This window comes from Tachypleus tridentatus, chromosome 4 (assembly GCF_004210375.1).
Source record: "Tachypleus tridentatus isolate NWPU-2018 chromosome 4, ASM421037v1, whole genome shotgun sequence".
Classification (NCBI taxonomy): domain Eukaryota; kingdom Metazoa; phylum Arthropoda; class Merostomata; order Xiphosura; family Limulidae; genus Tachypleus; species Tachypleus tridentatus.
In genome coordinates, this window is record NC_134828.1 from 15,460,501 (window position 1) to 15,488,027 (window position 27,527).

At 35.2% G+C, this 27,527-nt stretch overlaps 2 protein-coding genes across 2 annotated transcripts in view; both read right to left on the reverse strand.

Annotated features, from left to right (window-relative positions):
• The window catches only part of LOC143248615 (pyrokinin-1 receptor-like), a 425,075-nt gene that overhangs the window by 62,928 nt on the left and 334,620 nt on the right, over positions 1-27,527 (reverse strand). The window lies entirely within an intron of this gene.
• Positions 1-27,527, reverse strand: part of LOC143248614 (uncharacterized) — a 62,906-nt gene that overhangs the window by 8,488 nt on the left and 26,891 nt on the right. Inside the window, exons 10-12 of the mRNA XM_076497115.1 lie at positions 26,123-26,468; positions 19,311-20,092; positions 4,775-4,908 (exon numbers count right to left, since the gene is read on the reverse strand). Coding sequence (XP_076353230.1) covers positions 4,775-4,908; positions 19,311-20,092; positions 26,123-26,468 — 1,262 coding nt within the window. The remainder of the gene's footprint in view (positions 1-4,774; positions 4,909-19,310; positions 20,093-26,122; positions 26,469-27,527) is intronic.

The following is a 27,527-nucleotide window of genomic DNA, read 5'->3' on the forward strand; positions in this document are numbered from 1 at the left end:
TTTTCATCAGAGCTAGCCTCCTAACTTGATGACCAAGCCTATCTATCTCTCTAACTTGTTCCTGACCTCTTTTCATCAAAGCTAGTCTCCTCACTTGATGACCAAGCCTATCTATCTCTGTAACTTGTTCCTGACCTCTTTTCATCAGAGCTAACCTCCTAACTTGATGACCAAGCCTATCTATCTCTCTAACTTGTTCCTGACCTCTTTTCATCAAAGCTAGTCTCCTAACTTGATGACCAAGCCTATCTATCTCTGTAACTTGTTCCTGACCTCTTTTCATCAGAGCTAGCCTCTTAACTTGATGACCAAGCCTATCTATCTCTGTAACTTGTTCCTGACCTCTTTTCATCAGAGCTAGCCTCCTAACTTGATGACCAAGCCTATCTATCTCTCTAACTTGTTCCTGACCTCTTTTCATCAAAGCTAGTCTCTAACTTGATGACCAAGCCTATCTATCTCTGTAACTTGTTCCTGACCTCTTTTCATCAGAGCTAGCCTCTTAACTTGATGACCAAGCCTATCTATCTCTGTAACTTGTTCTTGGCTTCTTTTCATCAAAGCTAGCCTCTTAACTTGATGACCAAGCCTATCTATCTCTGTAACTTGTTCCTGACCTCTTTTCATTAGAGCTAGCCTCCTAACTTGATGACCAAGCCTATCTATCTCTGTAACTTGTTCCTGACCTCTTTTCATCAGAGCTAGCCTCTTAACTTGATGACCAAGCCTGTCTATCTCTCTAACTTGTTCCTGACCTCTTTTCATCAAAGCTAGTCTCCTAACTTGATGACCAAGCCTATCTATCTCTGTAACTTGTTCCTGACCTCTTTTCATCAGAGCTAGCCTCTTAACTTGATGACCAAGCCTATCTATCTCTCTAACTTGTTCCTGACCTCTTTTCATCAAAGCTAGTCTCCTAACTTGATGACCAAGCCTATCTATCTCTCTAACTTGTTCCTGACCTCTTTTCATCAAAGCTAGCCTCTTAACTTGGTGACCAAGCCTATCTATCTCTCTAACTTGTTCCTGACCTCTTTTCATCAGAGCTAGCCTCTTAACTTGATGACCAAGCCTGTCTATCTCTGCAAGTTGTTCTTGGCTTCTTTTCATCAAAGCTAGCCTCTTAACTTGATGACCAAGCCTGTCTATCTCTCTAACTTGTTCCTGACCTCTTTTCATCAAAGCTAGTCTCCTAACTTGATGACCAAGCCTATCTATCTCTGTAACTTGTTCCTGACCTCTTTTCATCAGAGCTAGCCTCTTAACTTGATGACCAAGCCTGTCTATCTCTCTAACTTGTTCCTGACCTCTTTTCATCAAAGCTAGTCTCCTAACTTGATGACCAAGCCTATCTATCTCTGTAACTTGTTCCTGACCTCTTTTCATCAGAGCTAGCCTCTTAACTTGATGACCAAGCCTGTCTATCTCTGTAACTTGTTCTTGGCTTCTTTTCATCAAAGCTAGCCTCTTAACTTGATGACCAAGCCTATCTATCTCTCTAACTTGTTCCTGACCTCTTTTCATCAAAGCTAGTCTCCTCACTTGATGACCAAGCCTATCTATCTCTGTAACTTGTTCCTGACCTCTTTTCATCAGAGCTAGCCTCTAACTTGATGACCAAGCCTATCTATCTCTCTAACTTGTTCCTGACCTCTTTTCATCAAAGCTAGTCTCCTAACTTGATGACCAAGCCTATCTATCTCTGTAACTTGTTCCTGACCTCTTTTCATCAGAGCTAGCCTCTTAACTTGATGACCAAGCCTATCTATCTCTGTAACTTGTTCCTGACCTCTTTTCATCAGAGCTAGCCTCCTAACTTGATGACCAAGCCTATCTATCTCTCTAACTTGTTCCTGACCTCTTTTCATCAAAGCTAGTCTCCTAACTTGATGACCAAGCCTATCTATCTCTGTAACTTGTTCCTGACCTCTTTTCATCAGAGCTAGCCTCTTAACTTGATGACCAAGCCTATCTATCTCTGTAACTTGTTCTTGGCTTCTTTTCATCAAAGCTAGCCTCTTAACTTGATGACCAAGCCTGTCTATCTCTGTGACTTGTTCTTGGCTTCTTTTCATCAAAGCTAGCCTCTTAACTTGATGACCAAGCCTATCTATCTCTGTAACTTGTTCCTGACCTCTTTTCATTAGAGCTAGCCTCCTAACTTGATGACCAAGCCTATCTATCTCTGTAACTTGTTCCTGACCTCTTTTCATCAGAGCTAGCCTCTTAACTTGATGACCAAGCCTGTCTATCTCTAACTTGTTCCTGACCTCTTTTCATCAAAGCTAGTCTCCTAACTTGATGACCAAGCCTATCTATCTCTGTAACTTGTTCCTGACCTCTTTTCATCAGAGCTAGCCTCTTAACTTGGTGACCAAGCCTATCTATCTCTCTAACTTGTTCCTGACCTCTTTTCATCAGAGCTAGCCTCTTAACTTGATGACCAAGCCTGTCTATCTCTGCAAGTTGTTCTTGGCTTCTTTTCATCAAAGCTAGCCTCTTAACTTGATGACCAAGCCTGTCTATCTCTCTAACTTGTTCCTGACCTCTTTTCATCAAAGCTAGTCTCCTAACTTGATGACCAAGCCTATCTATCTCTGTAACTTGTTCCTGACCTCTTTTCATCAGAGCTAGCCTCTTAACTTGATGACCAAGCCTGTCTATCTCTCTAACTTGTTCCTGACCTCTTTTCATCAAAGCTAGTCTCCTAACTTGATGACCAAGCCTATCTATCTCTGTAACTTGTTCCTGACCTCTTTTCATCAGAGCTAGCCTCTTAACTTGATGACCAAGCCTATCTATCTCTCTAACTTATTCCTGACCTCTTTTCATCAAAGCTAGTCTCCTAACTTGATGACCAAGCCTATCTATCTCTCTAACTTGTTCCTGACCTCTTTTCATCAAAGCTAGCCTCTTAACTTGGTGACCAAGCCTATCTATCTCTCTAACTTGTTCCTGACCTCTTTTCATCAGAGCTAGCCTCTTAACTTGATGACCAAGCCTGTCTATCTCTGCAAGTTGTTCTTGGCTTCTTTTCATCAAAGCTAGCCTCTTAACTTGATGACCAAGCCTGTCTATCTCTCTAACTTGTTCTGACCTCTTTTCATCAAAGCTAGTCTCTAACTTGATGACCAAGCCTATCTATCTCTGTAACTTGTTCCTGACCTCTTTTCATCAGAGCTAGCCTCCTAACTTGATGACCAAGCCTATCTATCTCTCTAACTTGTTCCTGACCTCTTTTCATCAGAGCTAGCCTCCTAACTTGATGACCAAGCCTATCTATCTCTCTAACTTGTTCCTGACCTCTTTTCATCAAAGCTAGTCTCCTAACTTGATGACCAAGCCTATCTATCTCTGTAACTTGTTCCTGACCTCTTTTCATCAGAGCTAGCCTCTTAACTTGATGACCAAGCCTGTCTATCTCTGTAACTTGTTCTTGGCTTCTTTTCATCAGAGCTAGCCTCTTAACTTGGTGACCAAGCCTGTCTATCTCTCTAACTTGTTCCTGACCTCTTTTCATCAAAGCTAGTCTCTAACTTGATGACCAAGCCTATCTATCTCTCTAACTTGTTCCTGACCTCTTTTCATCAAAGCTAGTCTCTAACTTGATGACCAAGCCTGTCTATCTCTGTAACTTGTTCCTGACCTCTTTTCATCAAAGCTAGTCTCCTAACTTGATGACCAAGCCTATCTATCTCTCTAACTTGTTCCTGACCTCTTTTCATCAAAGCTAGCCTCTTAACTTGGTGACCAAGCCTGTCTATCTCTGTAACTTGTTCCTGACCTCTTTTCATCAAAGCTAGCCTCCTAACTTGGTGACCAAGCCTGTCTATCTCTGCAAGTTGTTCCTAAAGTTTCATTTCATTTCTCAAAGCTTCAGACTTTTTTTCCATGTTAAGTCAGTTTTTCATTGTGCAGTTTTTGGACTCATAAATTTTGATGTTTCAATCACTTCGTACTCAAACTGAAGTAATGATATACTTGTGTCGCTTACAAAGACTGAGTTATTACAAGATTCCTTCAGTCACAGAACAGTTCATATCATACACTTTGATTGTCCAGCAGGTAAACTCACTTTTACTCTGAAATATCACAATGATTCTCCACTTGGAAGATTCACTTTTAAGCCCTGCATTAACTTCCTTTTACCAGAATTTTAGAAGTTCTACTTTAAAAAAAAAAAGTAATTTATTTGATAATAATAAATATACGTTATTAAAAACGAAAGAAGTACTTCTCCATTATTTAAAAGATTTTGAAAAACATGTCGTAAAATAAGGTCCTATTATCTTTTTCATTTCAGTGAGGTCTTATTTTAAAATGTTTTTCTTTTGATACAATATTAAGCTATTGTTGCCATATTTCTTAAAATATGTATACACATGCACTAAATAAGAGAGACTCATTTGTAACAAAACTTTATCAAGAACTTTTCCTGGTGATCTCAGAAAACCGTGTGAAGTTTTATCCGAATTAGACGTAAACTGGGGAGGAGTTTTGTGGACAGAGGGACATCAGCATCCTGTTCGTATATATACAGAGATTGAAGCAATATTATATGGCTACCAAACTTACAATTACAGATACACTGGCTTAATTTAATTAAGATACAAATAGAAACTCTCCTGTCCCACTTAAATATTTTGTGAGTAGAACAGCAGAGTTTCTGATATTGGTCATTGGAAAAAATTTTCAAGTTAGATTTTCACACAAAATAAACAGACGTAACCACTAATTTATTAGTAAGTTGTTGAGAATGTTGGACACTTCATACCTCAACATGGTGTTACAATATGTGCAGCGAAAACAGTTACGGTGGAATTTAACTCCACTAGCCTCCATCTTTTCCACAGGGTATAATCGCTTCCCACAAACATCACAATCTTCTCCCGAGGGCGATTGTAAGTCCTAAAGTCAAACATCAGTAATTTTATTAAACTTTTCTAAAAACAATGAATGGCTGATAAAAGAACTGTAATATGTGTTACAACCAAAACTTCTCATTAAACAACAAAGTTAATATTTTTTACAGAGAAATAGGAGTCTTCCATAGTTAAATATCCTTTCAGAACATTACTTTTATTGCTTTAGGTTAATCTATTTAGAAACAATATCAAATACATATATATAGTTCTTTCTAATAGCTAACTATACCTATAATGGAACTTTTTGTTTTCTTTTCTAATAATTCACAATAAATATTCTATGTAGGCTAAAAAATAACCTTCACATGTATAACCTATATAAAAATGAATGTACATATCCACAGAGGGAGAAAAATATACTACAAAACTCACAAGGTAAGTTGTCATAAAATACACGTTATACAAAACTCACAAGGTAAGTTGTCATAAAATACACGTTATACAAAACTCACAAGGTAAGTTGTCATAAAATACACGTTATACAAAACTCACAATGTAAGTTGTCATAAAATACACGTTATACAAAACTCACTAGGTAAGTTGTCATAAAATACACATTATACAAAACTCACTAGGTAAGTTGTCATAAAATACACGTTATACAAAACTCACTAGGTAAGTTGTCATAAAATACACGTTATACAAAACTCACAATGTAAGTTGTCATAAAATACACGTTATACAAAACTCACAAGGTAAGTTGTCATAAAATACACGTTATACAAAACTCACAATGTAAGTTGTCATAAAATACACGTTATACAAAACTCACTAGGTAAGTTGTCATAAAATACACGTTATACAAAACTCACTAGGTAAGTTGTCATAAAATACACATTATACAAAACTCACTAGGTAAGTTGTCATAAAATACACGTTATACAAAACTCACTAGGTAAGTTGTCATAAAATACACGTTATACAAAACTCACAAGGTAAGTTGTCATAAAATACACGTTATACAAAACTCACTAGGTAAGTTGTCATAAAATACACGTTATACAAAACTCACTAGGTAAGTTGTCATAAAATACACGTTATACAAAACTCACTAGGTAAGTTGTCATAAAATACACGTTATACAAAACTCACTAGGTAAGTTGTCATAAAATACACGTTATACAAAACTCACTAGGTAAGTTGTCATAAAATACACGTTATACAAAACTCACAAGGTAAGTTGTCATAAAATACACGTTATACAAAACTCACAAGGTAAGTTGTCATAAAATACACGTTATACAAAACTCACTAGGTAAGTTGTCATAAAATACACGTTATACAAAACTCACAAGGTAAGTTGTCATAAAATACACGTTATACAAAACTCACAAGGTAAGTTGTCATAAAATACACGTTATACAAAACTCACAAGGTAAGTTGTCATAAAATACATGTTATACAAAACTCACAAGGTAAGTTGTCATAAAATACACGTTATACAAAACTCACAAGGTAAGTTGTCATAAAATACACGTTATACAAAACTCACAAGGTAAGTTGTCATAAAATACACGTTATACAAAACTCACAAGGTAAGTTGTCATAAAATACACGTTATACAAAACTCACAAGGTAAGTTGTCATAAAATACACACTATACAAAACTCATTAGGTAAGTTGTCATAAAATACACACTATACAAAACTCACTAGGTAAGTTGTCATAAAATACACGTTATACAAAACTCACTAGGTAAGTTGTCATAAAATACACATTATACAAAACTCACTAGGTAAGTTGTCATAAAATACACGTTATACAAAACTCACTAGGTAAGTTGTCATAAAATACACGTTATACAAAACTCACAAGGTAAGTTGTCATAAAATACACGTTATACAAAACTCACTAGGTAAGTTGTCATAAAATACACGTTATACAAAACTCACAAGGTAAGTTGTCATAAAATACACGTTATACAAAACTCACAAGGTAAGTTGTCATAAAATACACACTATACAAAACTCACTAGGTAAGTTGTCATAAAATACACGTTATACAAAACTCACAAGGTAAGTTGTCATAAAATACACGTTATACAAAACTCACAAGGTAAGTTGTCATAAAATACACGTTATACAAAACTCACTAGGTAAGTTGTCATAAAATACACATTATACAAAACTCACCAGGTAAGTTGTCATAAAATACACACTATACAAAACTCACCAGGTAAGTTGTCATAAAATACACACTATACAAAACTCACCAGGTAAGTTGTCATAAAATACACACTATACAAAACTCACAAGGTAAGTTGTCATAAAATACACGTTATACAAAACTCACTAGGCAAGTTGTCATAAAATACACGTTATACAAAACTCACTAGGTAAGTTGTCATAAAATACACGTTATACAAAACTCACTAGGCAAGTTGTCATAAAATACACGTTATACAAAACTCACTAGGTAAGTTGTCATAAAATACACGTTATACAAAACTCACTAGGCAAGTTGTCATAAAATACACGTTATACAAAACTCACAAGGTAAGTTGTCATAAAATACACGTTATACAAAACTCACTAGGTAAGTTGTCATAAAATACACGTTATACAAAACTCACTAGGTAAGTTGTCATTGTACTTCTTATCACTCAAAATATCTGATATTTGTTTTATTTTTACACAAAATTTCTTAAAAGTTACATTAAAAGAAACTAAATCTACTCTAAGTTACCAATAAAATCATGTACTTAATTCATTCTGAAATTCAATATATAAATAACTTCACTGTATTGTGATACTTCTACATGAAACAATCTTCAAAAACGTTTAAAACCAATGATAAACTTATCCAAACTGTACGGTCTTACAATGTTAACACTACCACAAAACATATCCAAACTGTATGGTCTTTCAAGGTTAAAACTACCACAAAATATATCCAAACTGTATGGTCTTTCAAGGTTAAAACTACCACAAAATATATCCAAACTGTATGTACGGTGTTACTATGTTAACACTACCACAAAACATATCCAAACTGTATGGTCTTCCAATGTTAAAACTACCACAAAATATATCCAAACTGTATGGTCTTACAATGTTAACACTACCACAAAATATATCCAAACTGTATGGTCTTACAATGTTAAAACTAGCACAAAACATATCCAAACTGTATGGTCTTCCAATGTTAAAACTACCACAAAATATATCCAAACTGTATGGTCTTCCAATGTTAAAACTACCACAAAACATATCCAAACTGTATGGTCTTTCAAGGTTAAAACCAGCACAAAACATATCCAAACTGTATGGTCTTCCAATGTTAAAACTAGCACAAAACATATCCAAACTGTATGGTCTTCCAATGTTAAAACTACCACAAAATATATCCAAACTGTATGGTCTTCCAATGTTAAAACTAGTGCAAAACATATCCAAACTGTCCTGTCTTTCATGTACTAAAACTACCATAAAACTTATCCACGTTGTCCAGTCTTTTCATTTTAAAGTTATTTTAAATTTATCCAATCTGTCCTCTCTTTCAATACTAAAACTACCATAAAAGTTATCCAATCAGTCCTGTCTTCCAATACTGAAACTACCATAAAGCTTATCCAAACTGTTCTGTCTTTCAGTAAAACTTATCCAACTTTTCTTGTCTTCCAATTTTAAAAAGAATCTTTTAAGTGCATCTAACCTGTCCTGTTTCCCAGTATAAAAATTGGTTAATCAAACTAACAAGTCTTCCTATAAATTACTATTTTACTGACAAAACTGTCTAAGTTTTCACATAGTTACTCCTATCTTTATGAAACTGTTAAGTATTCCATTTAATCACTACTATACTAACAAAACACGTTGACTTGTTTACCAAGAACAACAGGGTTAGACCCATTGTTATTACCCGAATAATATAGTATACAGTAAACATTATGCATCTCTCTATTACACTAATATAAAAATTTCTCGTGATCTACTGTATCAATGAAAGAAACAAATAGTGGAGTAAACCAGTGAACTGTTTTATTGAAAAATAAGAAATTACTAAACAGTGTGTGCACAGTAAAATTCAATTTCAATCTCAAAAAGAAACCTTTCATGTCAGAAAATAAAAGTTAAATTACCATTACTAACACAACAAGAGATGGTTTACTGAAACAGTCTTCTATAGATGTGATTAAAACAGCTCACAATTTATCCTCAACTGCAAACACAAATATAAACAACAATTAATTAAGCTTACACAAGCTTTGAACAGTTGTTAACTGACAATCCACTAGTACAGCATCTCCGGTGAGGACAGTCACCACATGAGCACATGGATCGATATAAGTATTAGGGCTTGAATTTAATAAAACACAAAACTTTTAACCCTCAAATTACACAACTGGTTTTATTTATCAACATCACTGGTGATGTTCACATGTTGAATCCTACCAAATAATTTTCTTTTTCCAAAACAAATTGGAATAAATCAATTATTTCCTGTATAAGATGCTTAAAAGGCTTCAAAATTACTTGCAACATTTCTGTTTACATTTCTTTGTATGATCCACGTTATTTGGGACCTTGTAAATAAGTAGGTCCTGGATTCCCGAACAACTGAGTGCATAAACAGCTTGGAAAAATGTGTTTACAAAAACCCAATGATATTCATGTGGACTACACACTGGTAATTTTACGAATAATTTTATTTTATTTTTTATTAGAGATAACAGCTTCTACCAAAGTTAGCATTATTAAAAAGGATTACTTCCCATTATTTATGTGATCAGAAATAAGATGCTTTTTTTTTTCAATTTCATAGTAATGAAAGAATTTGAAATATTTAGTTTTTTTAGTTAATTTATTACATCATGTTACTTAATATGTGTGCTCTTTGATTTCTTGTATTATTCACATACAAAGTAAAAAAATGAATATCTTTTACAAACAGTGTCAGCAAATCAAATCTGTAGAAGGTGAAGTCCAAACAGACAAAATGGAAAATGTTAATATGATTTAGAGCAGCAACCCTTTATGGTACGGGCCTGGCATTGCCAAGCGCATAAGGCGTGCGACTCGTAATCCGAGGGTCGCGGGTTCGCACCCACGTCGCGCCAAACTTGCTCACCCTCCTAGCCGTGGGAGCGTTATAATGTGACAGTCAATCCCACTATTCGTTGGTAAAAGAGTAGCCCAAGAGTTGGTGGTGGGTGGTGATGACTAGCTGCCTTCCCTGTAGTCTTACACTGCTAAATTAGGGACGGCTAGCACAGATAGCCCTCGAGTAGCTTTGTGCGAAATTCCAAGACAAACAAACAAACCTTTATGGTACCTCCAGTTGGATCTTGGAACAAGTGGCATACTTCTGATGCATATAATTTGTTTAAATCAAAGTTGAAAGTGATTTATATTAATAAAAATGTCAATCAAAAGAAATAGTCCATGAATGATACAAGAATACATGAACAGTGAGTCCAGGCTTGTGGAATATATTAGTAACCCTTCCAGACTATCATCCAATTCAGAGATGTGGAACTTGTTTTATTTTTGTGAAACCCTAGATAAGTACCTTCAGGGGCTGCACACCACAGTATGGGTACCACTATCTATGTACCTTCAGGGGCTGCACACCACAGTATGGGTACCACTATCTATGTACCTTCAGGGGCTGCACACCACAGTATGGGTACCACTTATAAAGAAAATTTGTTGAAATGGTTCAAAACTAATGGAAACTTTAAAGAGTATTTGGAGATAAGTTTTTCTCAAAAAATCTTTAAACTTAAAACGAAAAAATAAAGATAATATATATATATATATATATAGATTAATAGGTTATAAATGTTTTTATGTAATCAAGAAGTTATGAGTAGCTGAAATGATAGAAAATCTTTCAATGGAAAAAAAATCACTTTATTTCTGAAATGAACTACAACTGATTTCAATAAACAACAATTTATATATGAAATTATATATGAATTATTAATAGTTTCGATTTATAACTAAACACAAGGTTTTACATCACCAAACATGTTTCAAACTGTCACCTAATAGTTATAATGGTTTTGTAATGTTTGGATATAAAGTGACACAGATTCAACCTCAAAACCAAACATTGGAAAAAAAAAGGAAAAAAAAAAAATTCAGTTTCATTACCATTAATGTATATATAGGATTGAATGAATTTTTGTTTTGTTTTTCAGATTTGGTATTTGAATCCTTAATGTAACCTGTATTAGAAAATACATGCTAGTTAGTATATAATAAAAAACAAACAATATAATTTATACATTCACGTACGACTTGAGTCCACCTTGCGTCTTAAAACCAGAAAAAAATGTCATAACTGCTACAATAAAAAGCTTTACAAACATAAGTGACAATAAGTTGTTTATTAAAATTATATGAAACGTTTTTTCATTACTTATATAACATATAACAGCAATAAGTAACTCCCTATGTTACGTATCTATGCAAAGCGATTTTATCATAAGTACCTTAATACCATAAATAGCAATTTAAACTGTCAATTAATTCAGTTAGCATCTTTAATTGATGATATGTACATTCAACATTATAGAACTAACAAAAAATTGTAATAAAATTTAAGTATTTATTGCATCTATCCAATCCCTGGACTTTCAAATATAAATATTTAAAAACTGTCACTTGAGTGCATACAGAAATTCATATTTCTCATAACAGATTTTGTATTAAAAAGTTAAATCATAAAAGTGTAACAAGAATGTGTGTATATATATATATATATATATAAGCAAAAATATACACTTTTCTGTCCTATAAAAAAAATCCACAACACATTCAGCCAAACGGAACATATTGCAAAAATTTTGAGTAACTTCTTCCAATATTCCTCATCTATGTGTTTTCCCTTTAATAAAGCACAATTCCTCAGTCACCCAGAATAAGATAGTTTACATTTAACAAACAGAAATCCAGTAAGAAGCTTATGTCTATGAAGCAAGCATCCAGTGAGAAGCTCAGGTCTAAGAACATCACAGAAGGCATAACGCACATAACCAAGGCAGAAATAATTTAGAAGAAATATTGATGATACGTTTTATTGGACGATACTTGACTTAAGCCACTACAAAAATATATCTTCATTGAGTTTCTTTCCTCCATCTGCAGACTTCACTTTGTCGTCAGACCAAGCACCAGCTGGGAATTCAGGATCTTGACGAATGAGCTCACTGAAGAAGAACGTAATCACGTCAGATCTTCACAAGAAAGCCTGTACTTCTTTTGGATAACAAAGCATGCAACAGGTTTCACATCACTGTACTTGTTAACTGGTTAGTATCTCACACCACCCAACATGACTGGTGATTTGTAGGATGCAGAACTCTTGGTTAATTTCAGATTAGAAAGTTAATCCAACATCCTCAATTACTTCAGCATGCTCCCACATAAGTGGGGTAAGAACAAATTGATGGGGGATTTTTGTCCAGTACAACCACAGGGGGATCTAATGTGCCACACACACAAATATATATCTTTATTATTGAGATTCACAGAAGCAGGACTATTTGTACTTTGGTTTCATAACTGAGACTCAGCTGGTTATCTGCATGCCACAATAGAATATTTGACTTTTTTTTTAATTAAAAACTACACGTTCATCATAATACAAATGTTCTAGATATTCTGTCATGCATGGCTTCACAAAGTTGTTATAGCAACCACAGTGGTTAGGCTACCACATTAATTTATTTATCAATTGTATACGTACACGGTGACACACCCAGTTATCACAGGAACTATATATGTACATGGTGACACACCCAGTTATCACAGGGACTATATACATACACGGTGACACACCCAGTTATCACAGGAACTATATATGTACATGGTGACACACCCAGTTATCACTAGAAACTATATATGTACATGGTGAAACACCCAGTGATCACAAGGAACTATATACGTACATGGTGACACACCCAGTTATCATAGGAGCTATATACCTACACGGTGACACACCCAGTTATCACAGGAGCTATATACCTACACGGTGACACACCCAGTTATCACAGGAGCTATATACCTACACGGTGACACACCCAGTTATCACAGGAGCTATATACCTACACGGTGACACACCCAGTTATCACAGGAGCTATATACCTACACGGTGACACACCCAGTTATCACAGGAGCTATATATGTACACGGTGACACACCCAGTTATCACAGGGACTATATACATACACGGTGACACACCCAGTTATCACAGGAACTATATATGTACATGGTGACACACCCAGTTATCACTAGAAACTATATATGTACATGGTGAAACACCCAGTGATCACAAGGAACTATATACGTACATGGTGACACACCCAGTTATCATAGGAGCTATATACCTACACGGTGACACACCCAGTTATCACAGGAGCTATATACCTACACGGTGACACACCCAGTTATCACAGGAGCTATATACCTACACGGTGACACACCCAGTTATCACAGGAGCTATATACCTAGACGGTGACACACCCAGTTATCACAGGAGCTATATATGTACATGGTGACACACCCAGTTATCACTAGGAATTATATATGTACATGGTGACACACCCAGTGCTCACTAGGAACAATATATGTACATGGTGACACACCCAGTGCTCACTAGGAACAATATATGTACATGGTGGCATACCCAGTGCTCACTAGGAACTATATATGTACATGGTGAAACACCCAGTGATCACAAGGAACTATATACGTACATGGTGACACACCCAGTTATCATAGGAGCTATATACCTACACGGTGACACACCCAGTTATCACAGGAGCTATATACCTACACGGTGACACACCCAGTTATCACAGGAGCTATATACCTAGACGGTGACACACCCAGTTATCACAGGAGCTATATATGTACATGGTGACACACCCAGTTATCACTAGGAATTATATATGTACATGGTGAAACACCCAGTGATCACAAGGAACTATATACGTACAAGGTGACACACCCAGTTATCATAGGAGCTATATACCTACACGGTGACACACCCAGTTATCACAGGAGCTATATACCTACACGGTGACACACCCAGTTATCACAGGAGCTATATACCTACACGGTGACACACCCAGTTATCACAGGAGCTATATACCTACACGGTGACACACCCAGTTATCACAGGAGCTATATACCTAGACGGTGACACACCCAGTTATCACAGGAGCTATATATGTACATGGTGACACACCCAGTTATCACTAGGAATTATATATGTACATGGTGACACACCCAGTGCTCACTAGGAACAATATATGTACATGGTGACACACCCAGTGCTCACTAGGAACAATATATGTACATGGTGACACACCCAGTGCTCACTAGGAACAATATATGTACATGGTGACACACCCAGTGCTCACTAGGAACTATATATGTACATGGTGACACACCCAGTGCTCACTAGGAACAATATATGTACATGGTGACACACCCAGTGCTCACTAGGAACTATATATGTACATGGTGACACACCCAGTGCTCACTAGGAACTATATATGTACATGGTGACACACCCAGTGCTCACTAGGAACAATATATGTACATGGTGACACACCCAGTGCTCACTAGGAATTATATATGTACATGGTGACACACCCAGTGCTCACTAGGAACAATATATGTACATGGTGACACACCCAGTGCTCACTAGGAATTATATATGTACATGGTGACACACCCAGTGCTCACTAGGAACAATATATGTACATGGTGACACACCCAGTGCTCACTAGGAATTATATATGTACATGGTGACACACCCAGTGCTCACTAGGAACAATATATGTACATGGTGACACACCCAGTGCTCACTAGGAACTATATATGTACATGGTGACACACCCAGTGCTCACTAGGAACAATATATGTACATGGTGACACACCCAGTGCTCACTAGGAACAATATATGTACATGGTGACACACCCAGTGCTCACTAGGAACTATATATGTACATGGTGACACACCCAGTGCTCACTAGGAACTATATATGTACATGGTGACACACCCAGTGCTCACTAGGAACTATATATGTACATGGTGACACACCCAGTGCTCACTAGGAACAATATATGTACATGGTGACACACCCAGTGCTCACTAGGAATTATATATGTACATGGTGACACACCCAGTGCTCACTAGGAACTATATATGTACATGGTGACACACCCAGTGCTCACTAGGAACTATATATGTACATGGTGACACACCCAGTGCTCACTAGGAACAATATATGTACATGGTGACACACCCAGTGCTCACTAGGAACAATATATGTACATGGTGACACACCCAGTGCTCACTAGGAACAATATATGTACATGGTGACACACCCAGTGCTCACTAGGAACAATATATGTACATGTTGACACACCCAGTGCTCACTATGAACAATATATGTACATGGTGACACACCCAGTGCTCACTAGGAACAATATATGTACATGGTGACACACCCAGTGCTCACTAGGAATTATATATGTACATGGTGACACACCCAGTGCTCACTAGGAACAATATATGTACATGGTGACACACCCAGTGCTCACTAGGAACAATATATGTACATGGTGACACACCCAGTGCTCACTAGGAACAATATATGTACATGGTGACACACCCAGTGCTCACTAGGAACAATATATGTACATGGTGACACACCCAGTGCTCACTAGGAACAATATATGTACATGTTGACACACCCAGTGCTCACTATGAACAATATATGTACATGGTGACACACCCAGTGCTCACTAGGAACAATATATGTACATGGTGACACACCCAGTGCTCACTAGGAATTATATATGTACATGGTGACACACCCAGTGCTCACTAGGAACAATATATGTACATGGTGACACACCCAGTGCTCACTAGGAACAATATATGTACATGTTGACACACCCAGTGCTCACTAGGAACTATATATGTACATGGTGACACACCCAGTTATCACTAGGAACTAAATATGTACATGGTGACACACCCAGTGCTCACTAGGAACTATATATGTACATGGTGGCATACCCAGTGACCACAAGAAATTGTGTATGTACAAGATGAAACACCCAGTTTTCATAAGGTGCTATTATAGGGACATATCCAGTGCTCACTAGGAACAATATATGTGCATGGTGACACACCCAGTTATCACTAGGAACTATATATGTGCATGGTGACACACCCTGTTATCACTAGGAACTATATATGTACATGGTGACACACCCAGTGCTCACTAGGAACTATATATGTACATGGTGACACACCCAGTTATCACTAGGAATTATATATGTACATGGTGACACACCCAGTGCTCACTAGGAACTATATATGTACATGGTGACACACCCAGTGCTCACTAGGAACAATATATGTACATGGTTACACACCCAGTGCTCACTAGGAACAATATATGTACATGGTGACACACCCAGTGCTCACTAGGAACTATATATGTACATGGTGACACACCCAGTGCTCACTAGGAACTATATATGTACATGGTGACACACCCAGTTATCACTAGGAACTAAATATGTACATGGTGACACACCCAGTGCTCACTAGGAACTATATATGTACATGGTGGCATACCCAGTGACCACAAGAAATTGTGTATGTACAAGATGAAACACCCAGTTTTCATAAGGTGCTATTATAGGGACATATCCAGTGCTCAGTGCTGGCCAAAATCGTAAGGCCAATGAACAAAGAAAAAATATGCATTTTGCATTGTTAGACTCGACCACTTATTTGAGTAGAGCTTCGAAAGATGAAAATAAGAAAAGGGAAAATAAAAATAAAAAACTTTTTAGCATTTATTAGAGAAAATGTGAACACTATGAAATTAGCCTAAATACTAGCTGGTCAAAAGTGTAAGACCATACCAAAAAGAAGTCCTAAACAGGGTAGGAAATGCCCAACAAGAGGTCTCAGTAGTGAGTTGCATGGCCGTCATTGTGAATAACTTCAAACATTCGCTTTGGCATGGTCGATATAAGCGTTTGCAGAAGGCTGGCTGGAATGTTATTCCAAGTGGTGAAGATGGCTTTACGAAGATCATGCACTGTTTGGAACTGACGTCCATTTCTATAGACTTCCCTTGCCATCCACCCCCAAACATTTTCAATAGGGTTAAGTTTCATCCAAAATAATCACGTTATTCACCATGAAAAAGTCCTTTGTCCTGTGAGCATTGTGGATTGCAGCATTGTCCTGCTGAAAGATCCAGTCATTTCCACACAAGCGAGGGCCTTCAATCAATAAGGATGCTCTCTCCAACATGCCAAAGTAGCCAGCTGCTGTTTGACACCCCTGTATAACCTGAAGCTCCATTGTTCCATGGAAGGAGAAAGCACCCTAGATCATGATGGAACCTCCTCCATTGTGTCGTGTAAAAAATGTCTCCCGTGGAATATCCTTATCATGCCAGTAACATTGGATGCCATCTGAATCATCCAGGTTAAATTTTTCTCATCAGAAAACAAAACCTTCATCCACTTTTCTACATCCCATGTTTGATGCTTCTCAGCAATGTTTAACTGAGCTGTTTTGTGGTGTAGAAGGAGACGTGGCCTTTGAAGACGCTTACGGTTTTTGAAGCCTTTCTCCTGTAGATGCCATCTTATTGTTCTTGAGCTGCATTCTGCATCCGTAGGGACCTTAATCTGATTCGGCAATCAACTGGTGTCTTGCTGGACAACCCATCGAATCGTCCTGCTCAATGACCACGAAATTTTCTTGGGCTAACCACTTGAAATCCTCCTTCCGTATTCTTCAGGGTATTTTAAGAAATTTGCAACAGCAGTTTTATTGTGTCTAATCTCACCAGCGGTGGCACGTTGGGAGAGATCTTGCTTTTGCAGCTCAACAATTCTGCCATGTTCAAACTCTGTCAACTTTTTAGCCTTTGCCATGTTTATACCCAATGTAACACAGGAGATGTAAGTGGGAGATGTTGACAATGCTAATGCTTGAACACAAATGACTAATTTTCGTTACATGTTTACCGATTAACGCTTTGTTTCAGTATGGTCTTAAACTTTTGACCAGCTAGTATTTAGGCTAATTTCATAGTGTTCACATTTTCCCTATTAAATGCTATAAAAGTTTTTTATTTTTATTTTCCCTTTTCTTATTTTCGTCTTTTAAAGCTCTACTCAAATAAGTGGTTGAGTCTAACAATGCAAAATGCATATTTATTCTTTATGTTCATTGGCCTTAATATTTTAGCCAGAGGTGTATGTACATGGCAACATGTCCAGTGCTCACAAGGAACTTTATACATATATAGGCACATACTCAGTAATCCAAGATAAATTTTTAAAAAATTAAATATTTCCTGTTAAACAACTAAAATCTCCTGTGAGGTAAATATACATATCAGTATTGGGTTATTCACCTGTGTTCCAAAACTAAGAAATCTACCAATGATGAGCACATGGAAACTTAAGGAGCAAACAGTGTCTTAGTTTTAAATCAAACAGAGATAAAAACTCAAAAAGTAATTCTGACTAATTTACTTTGTTTTTAATTTGTTTAGCAACTGCTGTTCCCAAAAGACAGAAACACACTAAAAAACTGATATTCTGGGGACACGTGTACGGATCTATTGAGAGTTGGAGAGAATCCAGATAAGCAGTTAACATGTACTAATTACTTATGGCTGTTCTGCAGTATCAGTGATTGAGTCGAACTTTAACTTTTACAGTTTTATGTTTTAATCAACGTGACTGCACATTTATCATTTGAAAATCCATTTTAACTCTACACTATTCTTTCTCTACATGTAAAAGTTTACAGCAGGGTTATAAGTAAACTGGAGCAATACCATAACTAATGATTAATTGAATGGGTCAGCACTTTGGAACACAATTGAAAGTGTTATAACATGCATAAATTTCATTTACAAAGTGTTATAGAATGTGTGATTAAACATCTTGGTAACACTGTTTAGTACACATGACATACATGCCTGTATATAAAACATAAATAATTGTGACTTGACAGCTTAATATAGAGCTAAATGTTTTTTATTATTTATTTTGAGAAAACGAGTAAAACTAAAAACAAATTTGAAAATATTGAAAACAAAAACTTATCAGTACGTCAAATGTGGAACAAGGCATTCAGTCATGCTCAACATTTATCACACAGATATAACAGAGAATAGCCGATGTATTTAACATGTTCATGTCACGCCTTGATTAATATCTGTCTTCAAAATTACTTGTTATGTCAGATTTAATAATTTACAAACAGCTTCTTAAACAAGTATGTGTTTTAGCAAGATAATTTTAAAAGTTATAAACAAAAATCTTTTTTGAACAGAGTTCTTTCAATCAGAATAAGAATGGCTAAGCTACTTACTACAAATCTCCTCACTCTAGGTTTTGGTTTCTCTTTTGGGTTTATCCTTTCTTCCCGAATAGCTTCAAACTTGGCCCGCAAATTCTTAGCTGTATCAGTTTCTGGTAGGACTTCATTTTCATTTTTGGTGTTATCTTGTTCAACATCAGGTTGCCAATGCTCAAACTTAGCCCGAAGATTCTTGGCTTTTTCAGTGTCCCATGCTATGTCATCTTCATTTTTATAGCTGCAGAGAACTATGTTGGGATCTCTTTCCGGCTCTGGCGAAGGCTCGTGTTCATCATCAATCTTTGTGTACTCTCGTGGCGGAGTGATACGTTTTACTGGCTTAGGACCAGCTGGGACATCGCTACTGTCAGACTGATTCTCCAGCTGCTTAAACTTGTCAAGCATCTTCTTAGCAGTGTCAGTAACGATGACTTCATCAGCAGTGTCTGAAGATCTCACGATGTTGGGATCTCTTACGATTTCTTTATCAGGAGATTCTTCTGTTTTGGTTTCTCGTGGAGGAGTGATCTGGAATCGTTTCCTTTCTTTTGATTCCTCTTTGTAGTTTTCAAAAAAGTTGAAACGTTGGGTAAGCTGAGTAGCATCAATTTCAACTTCGTCTTTAGAAACTGGATCACTACATTTGACAACATCAGTATCTCTTGAGGGAGACACAGTGGAGACAGGTACATCTCTGGCCCGTTTTTGATCAGCAGAAGGTGATTTGACTGGTGAGGAAGAAACCGTTGTGGCATCGATCTGTTTGAAAAGTGATCTTGCTCCTGCTGCCGTGCCTGCCAATAAAACATTCACGTCACTTTCATTACCTAGTCTCAGTCTCAAACACACGTGTGAAAAACATTCACATCACTTTCATCAGTCTCAAACACACGTGTGATATTCTGTTCTATAAATATGAAAGCTTTAACGCGTATATATTTTATATTAAACTCTGAAATGTATAGTTTTCCAGGAAAAGATTATATTATGGTATTAATCTTTCCCTGATTACAATGGTAAGGCCAACATTTCAAATTCTTAAAAATTAATTTTTTACTAATTATCTTACATCAAACATTTGCTCAACAAAATGGTATTTCATGCAGACATTTTTAACCCTTACAAAACATTACAGATAATTCATTCGTAAGGAATATCATCCACTGTATTACCACTATATACTTGAATAGCCTCCAGTAACTTTTTACCAATTAACTCTCAAGTACAATACAATTTTATGGACTCCTAGCTTTTGGCAACTTAACTTGGTTGTAGTTAGCAAAAAGAAAACCTACAAAAAAGGTAATTGTTGCTAAAAAGTCAGTGAGACATCAACAATGAGTCATGTATTATACTATTTACAGAATTACATTTTAAATCATAGTATAATACATCAGATTTGCATTTCAAATATTAAAAAAAACTCACAAAATAGCAGTTGAAATATCACACAAGATTAGCTATGTATCAAAAATATTCCAAGTTTATCTTTAGGAGGTATAAAAATAAATATTAAAATTAAAATTTAGGACTTTACAAGATAATTAGAAACATAAAAATATTGTGACACGTAATGCAATGATATTAACAGTTTCTTTGTAATTTGTGTGAATTATGATAGTACAAGGTTATATCTGACAAGCCCCAATAAGCTGCTTGTCACAAATGTTAGGCTGCATAGCTTGTGCAGGTTATGATATAACTAGGTCAGATCTGGCAAGTCCCCACAAATCTACATGTCACAAATGTTAGGTTTCATAGCTCGTGTGAACTATGATACGTACAGTTAAATCAGATAAGTCCTCACAAATCTGAATATAACAAGCTTTAGGTTTCATAGCTTGTGTGGATAATGATACAATTAAATCAAAATAGGTAAGTAAACAGCTAGTTCTCACAAACATTAGGATAATTTATTGTACCAATGTGTTTAATACATTCATTTCAAGAATGGATTTAACATGAGAATAATAAGCCTTATGACACATGTGTGTGTGACCTGCAAGTTTAAGAAATGATTGTAGTAGTGTGTGTGTGTGTGATCTACAAATTGAAAGAGAGAATCCAATAGTATATGTAAAAACATTAGGCTTAAGACATGAGCCACACAATAAGTAAGTAACCAACCAGTTTGAGAGAGTGCATGTTTGATCTATACAGGGAAGATAAGGCTACTTATGTTTACTGTTAGATCTATATATGGAAGATAAGCCTACTTATGTTTACTGTTAGATCTATACAGGGAAGATAAGCCTACTTATGTTTACTGTTTGATCTATACAGGGAAGATAAGGCTACTTATGTTTACTGTTAGATCTATACAGGGAAGATAAGCCTACTTATGTTTACTGTTAGATCTATACAGGGAAGATAAGCCTACTTATGTTTACTGTTAGATCTATACAGGGAAGATAAGCCTACTTATGTTTACTGTTAGATCTATACAGGGAAGATAAGCCTACTTATGTTTACTGTTAGATCTATACATGGAAGATAAGCCTACTTATGTTTACTGTTAGATCTATACAGGGAAAATAAACCTACTTATGTTTACTGTTAGATCTATACAGGGAAGATAAGCCTACTTATGTTTACTATTTGACCTATACATGGAAGATAAGGCTACTTATGTTTACTGTTTGATCTATACAGGGAGGATAAACCTACTTATGTTTACTGTTAGATCTATACAGGGAAGATAAGCCTACTTATGTTTACTATTTGACCTATACATGGAAGATAAGGCTACTTATGTTTACTATTAGATCTATACATGGAAGATAAGCCTACTTATGTTTACTATTTGACCTATACAGGGAAGATAAGGCTACTTATGTTTACTGTTTGATCTATACAGGAGGATAAACCTACTTATGTTTACTGTTAGATCTATACAGGGAAGATAAGCCTACTTATGTTTACTATTTGACCTATACATGGAAGATAAGGCTACTTATGTTTACTATTAAATCTATACATGGAAGATAAGCCTACTTATGTTTACTATTTGACCTATACAGGGAAGATAAGGCTACTTATGTTTACTGTTTGATCTATACAGGGAGGATAAACCTACTTATGTTTACTGTTAGATCTATACAGGGAAGATAAGCCTACTTATGTTTACTATTTGACCTATACAGGGAAGATAAGGCTACTTATGTTTACTGTTAGATCTATACAGGGAGGATAAACCTACTTATGTTTACTGTTAGATCTATACAGGGAAGATAAGCCTACTTATGTTTACTATTTGATCTATACATGGAAGATAAACCTACTTATGTTTACTGTTAGATCTATACAGGGAAGATAAGCCTACTTATGTTTACTATTTGACCTATACATGGAAGATAAGGCTACTTATGTTTACTATTAGATCTATACATGGAAGATAAGCCTACTTATGTTTACTATTTGACCTATACAGGGAAGATAAGGCTACTTATGTTTACTGTTAGATCTATATATGGAAGATAAGCCTACTTATGTTTACTGTTAGATCTATACAGGGAAGATAAGCCTACTTATGTTTACTGTTTGATCTATACAGGGAAGATAAGGCTACTTATGTTTACTGTTAGATCTATACAGGGAAGATAAGCCTACTTATGTTTACTGTTAGATCTATACAGGGAAGATAAGCCTACTTATGTTTACTGTTAGATCTATATATGGAAGATAAGCCTACTTATGTTTACTGTTTGATCTATACAGGGAGGATAAACCTACTTATGTTTACTGTTAGATCTATACAGGGAAGATAAGCCTACTTATGTTTACTATTTGACCTATACATGGAAGATAAGGCTACTTATGTTTACTATTAGATCTATACATGGAAGATAAGCCTACTTATGTTTACTATTTGACCTATACATGGAAGATAAGGCTACTTATGTTTACTGTTAGATCTATACAGGGAAGATAAGCCTACTTATGTTTACTATTTGATCTATACATGGAAGATAAGGCTACTTATGTTTACTATTTGATCTATACATGGAAGATAAGCCTACTTATGTTTACTGTTAGATCTATACAGGGAAGATAAGCCTACTTATGTTTACTGTTAGATCTATACATGGAAGATAAGCCTACTTATGTTTACTGTTAGATCTATACATGGAAGATAAGCCTACTTATGTTTACTGTTAGATCTATACAGGGAAGATAAGGCTACTTATGTTTACTATTTGACCTATACATGGAAGATAAGGCTACTTATGTTTACTGTTAGATCTATACAGGGAAGATAAGCCTACTTATGTTTACTATTTGATCTATACATGGAAGATAAGGCTACTTATGTTTACTATTTGATCTATACATGGAAGATAAGCCTACTTATGTTTACTGTTAGATCTATACATGGAAGATAAGCCTACTTATGTTTACTGTTAGATCTATACATGGAAGATAAGCCTACTTATGTTTACTGTTAGATCTATACATGGAAGATAAGCCTACTTATGTTTACTGTTAGATCTATACATGGAAGATAAGGCTACTTATGTTTACTATTTGATCTATACATGGAAGATAAGCCTACTTATGTTTACTGTTAGATCTATACAGGGAAGATAAGGCTACTTATGTTTACTATTTGATCTATACATGGAAGATAAGCCTACTTATGTTTACTATTTGATCTATACATGGAAGATAAGCCTACTTATGTTTACTGTTAGATCTATACAGGGAAGATAAGGCTACTTATGTTTACTGTTTGATCTATACAGGGAGGATAAACCTACTTATGTTTACTGTTAGATCTATACAGGGAAGATAAGCCTACTTATGTTTACTATTTGATCTATACATGGAAGATAAGGCTACTTATGTTTACTATTTGATCTATACATGGAAGATAAGCCTACTTATGTTTACTGTTAGATCTATACAGGGAGGATAAGCCTACTTATGTTTACTATTTGATCTATACATGGAAGATAAGCCTACTTATGTTTACTATTTGATCTATACATGGAAGATAAGGCTACTTATGTTTACTATTTGATCTATACATGGAAGATAAGCCTACTTATGTTTACTGTTAGATCTATACAGGGAAGATAAGCCTACTTATGTTTACTATTTGATCTATACATGGAAGATAAGCCTACTTATGTTTACTATTTGATCTATACATGGAAGATAAGCCTACTTATGTTTACTGTTAGATCTATACAGGGAAGATAAGGCTACTTATGTTTACTGTTTGATCTATACAGGGAGGATAAACCTACTTATGTTTACTGTTAGATCTATACAGGGAAGATAAGCCTACTTATGTTTACTATTTGATCTATACATGGAAGATAAGCCTACTTATGTTTACTGTTAGATCTATACATGGAAGATAAGCCTACTTATGTTTACTATTTGACCTATACATGGAAGATAAGCCTACTCATGTTTACTGTTAGATCTATACATGGAAGATAAGGCTACTTATGTTTACTATTTGATCTATACATGGAAGATAAGCCTACTCATGTTTACTGTTAGATCTATACATAAAAGATAAGCCTACTTATGTTTACTGTTAGATCTATACATGGAAGATAAGCCTACTTATGTTTACTATTTGATCTATACATGGAAGATAAGCCTACTTATGTTTACTGTTAGATCTATACATGGAAGATAAGGCTACTTATGTTTACGGTTTGATCTATACATGGAAGATAAGCCTACTTATGTTTACTGTTAGATCTATACATGGAAGATAAGCCTACTTATGTTTACTATTTGATCTATACATGGAAGATAAGCCTACTTATGTTTACTGTTAGATCTATACATGGAAGATAAGGCTACTTATGTTTACGGTTTGATCTATACATGGAAGATAAGCCTACTTATGTTTACTATTTGACCTATACATGGAAGATAAGCCTACTCATGTTTACTGTTAGATCTATACATGGAAGATAAGGCTACTTATGTTTACTATTTGACCTATACATGGAAGATAAGCCTACTCATGTTTACTGTTAGATCTATACATAAAAGATAAGCCTACTTATGTTTACTGTTAGATCTATACATGGAAGATAAGCCTACTTATGTTTACTATTTGATCTATACATGGAAGATAAGCCTACTTATGTTTACTGTTAGATCTATACATGGAAGATAAGGCTACTTATGTTTACGGTTTGATCTATACATGGAAGATAAGCCTACTTATGTTTACTGTTAGATCTATACATGGAAGATAAGCCTACTTATGTTTACTATTTGATCTATACATGGAAGATAAGCCTACTTATGTTTACTGTTAGATCTATACATGGAAGATAAGGCTACTTATGTTTACGGTTTGATCTATACATGGAAGATAAGCCTACTTATGTTTACTATTTGATCTATACATAAAAGATAAGCCTACTTATGTTTACTATTTCATCCATACATGGAAGATAAGGCTACTTATGTTTACTATTTGATCTATACATGGAAGATAAGCCTACTCATGTTTACTGTTAGATCTATACATAAAAGATAAGCCTACTTATGTTTACTGTTAGATCTATACATGGAAGATAAGCCTACTTATGTTTACTATTTGATCTATACAGGGAAGATAAGGCTACTTATGTTTACTATTTGATCTATACATGGAAGATAAGGCTACTTATGTTTACTATTTGATCTATACATGGAAGATAAGGCTACTTATGTTTACTATTTGATCTATACATGGAAGATAAGGCTACTTATGTTTACTATTTGATCTATACATGGAAGATAAGGCTACTTATGTTTACTGTTAGATCTATACATGGAAGATAAGCCTACTTATGTTTACAACATACCTGTTTCATTGAAGACACTGAAATCTTCTTCCTTTTCTCGTCGAGTTTTTTCTTGTTTTTCTTGTTCCAATTCACTCTCCAGTTCACCTTTCTCAAACTTCTCTTTAATGTTCACTGTTTTCAATTCATTGCCTAACTCAACAGATGCTGTTTTTGATACCAAGTTATTTTCAGCTTCTTTGCATGCCCGTTCGTAAAGTGCCCTTTTCGACTCGGACCTTCCCAAACACATCTTCTGACGCAATTTACTGAGTTCATCTTTCGTATCTGCACCCCTAGCTTCTGGTTTGCCAACATTCCCACTTTCCCACTGGGATTTCAAGTTTGACATTTCCACAAATTTAACCTGGACACAATCAATATAACATTTAGCTTACAAACACAGAATGAATAACATACATCATGGCATTTCGTGAATATTAAGCCTTTATACACCTATGATGAGAGTGGGATAATAAGAAAGTGTTGTATTTGTTTCAATTCCTACTTCTCTAACATGAAAATTATACATACATATATATTTATTTTAACAGTTACATACTTAGCATGATAGACATTTTGAAATGAAATTCTCGTTTTAATTTAAAACACTTCTAATTCACACTTTAACTCTCTTGATGCATAAAACACATTCGGCTGGCTCCCCAGAATCGTCCATTATCCATCGAAGATCGAAATTAGGAATTTCAACTTTTCTAGTCTTTTATGAAGCATTACCCATTAATACAGCAGTAAGTCTACAGATTTACAACACTAAAACCAGGGGTTTGATTCCCCTTGGTTGACTCAGCAAATAGCCTGATGTGGCCTTGCTATAAGAAAACATCTATGCCTTTTATGAAGCCATGAGGTAAATTGATTTGTCACAGTGGAAGAAATGGTTTTTGTAAATCAAATGGTTATAAACAGCAAAGTGGATATATCTACTTGACACACTGTAAGGGTTAAAGTATATATTTAAAAAAGTCATTCAAAAATCCAAAGATAAATCATGCCAAAAATAAAATCAAAAGCCTATAATCAAGATATTAACATACTATATATATCATACTATATAATACTTGAAACCTCATAATTACAAAACAGTGGAATGTACCATCAGTCTTGTCCTCCTTAGGTTTTTTAACATATACATTATGAAAACACATAAGTGATACTGTACAAGTTACAAACAACAAGTAACAGCATGTATATGATGTGTTAATTAAAGGTATGAGACATTATCACTGAAAATACAAATAAAATGAAATAAGATAAACCCTTTGCTTGACAGAAATAACACTATGTAAGACATTTTTAAATTTTCTTGTTCCTGGGCAGAAAGTATTATTTTCCAATTGCTTATGTCTAAAGTAAATTTTATTCAGATCTTATGTAAATGAAAATGTGCAAATTTGTCCGTTTT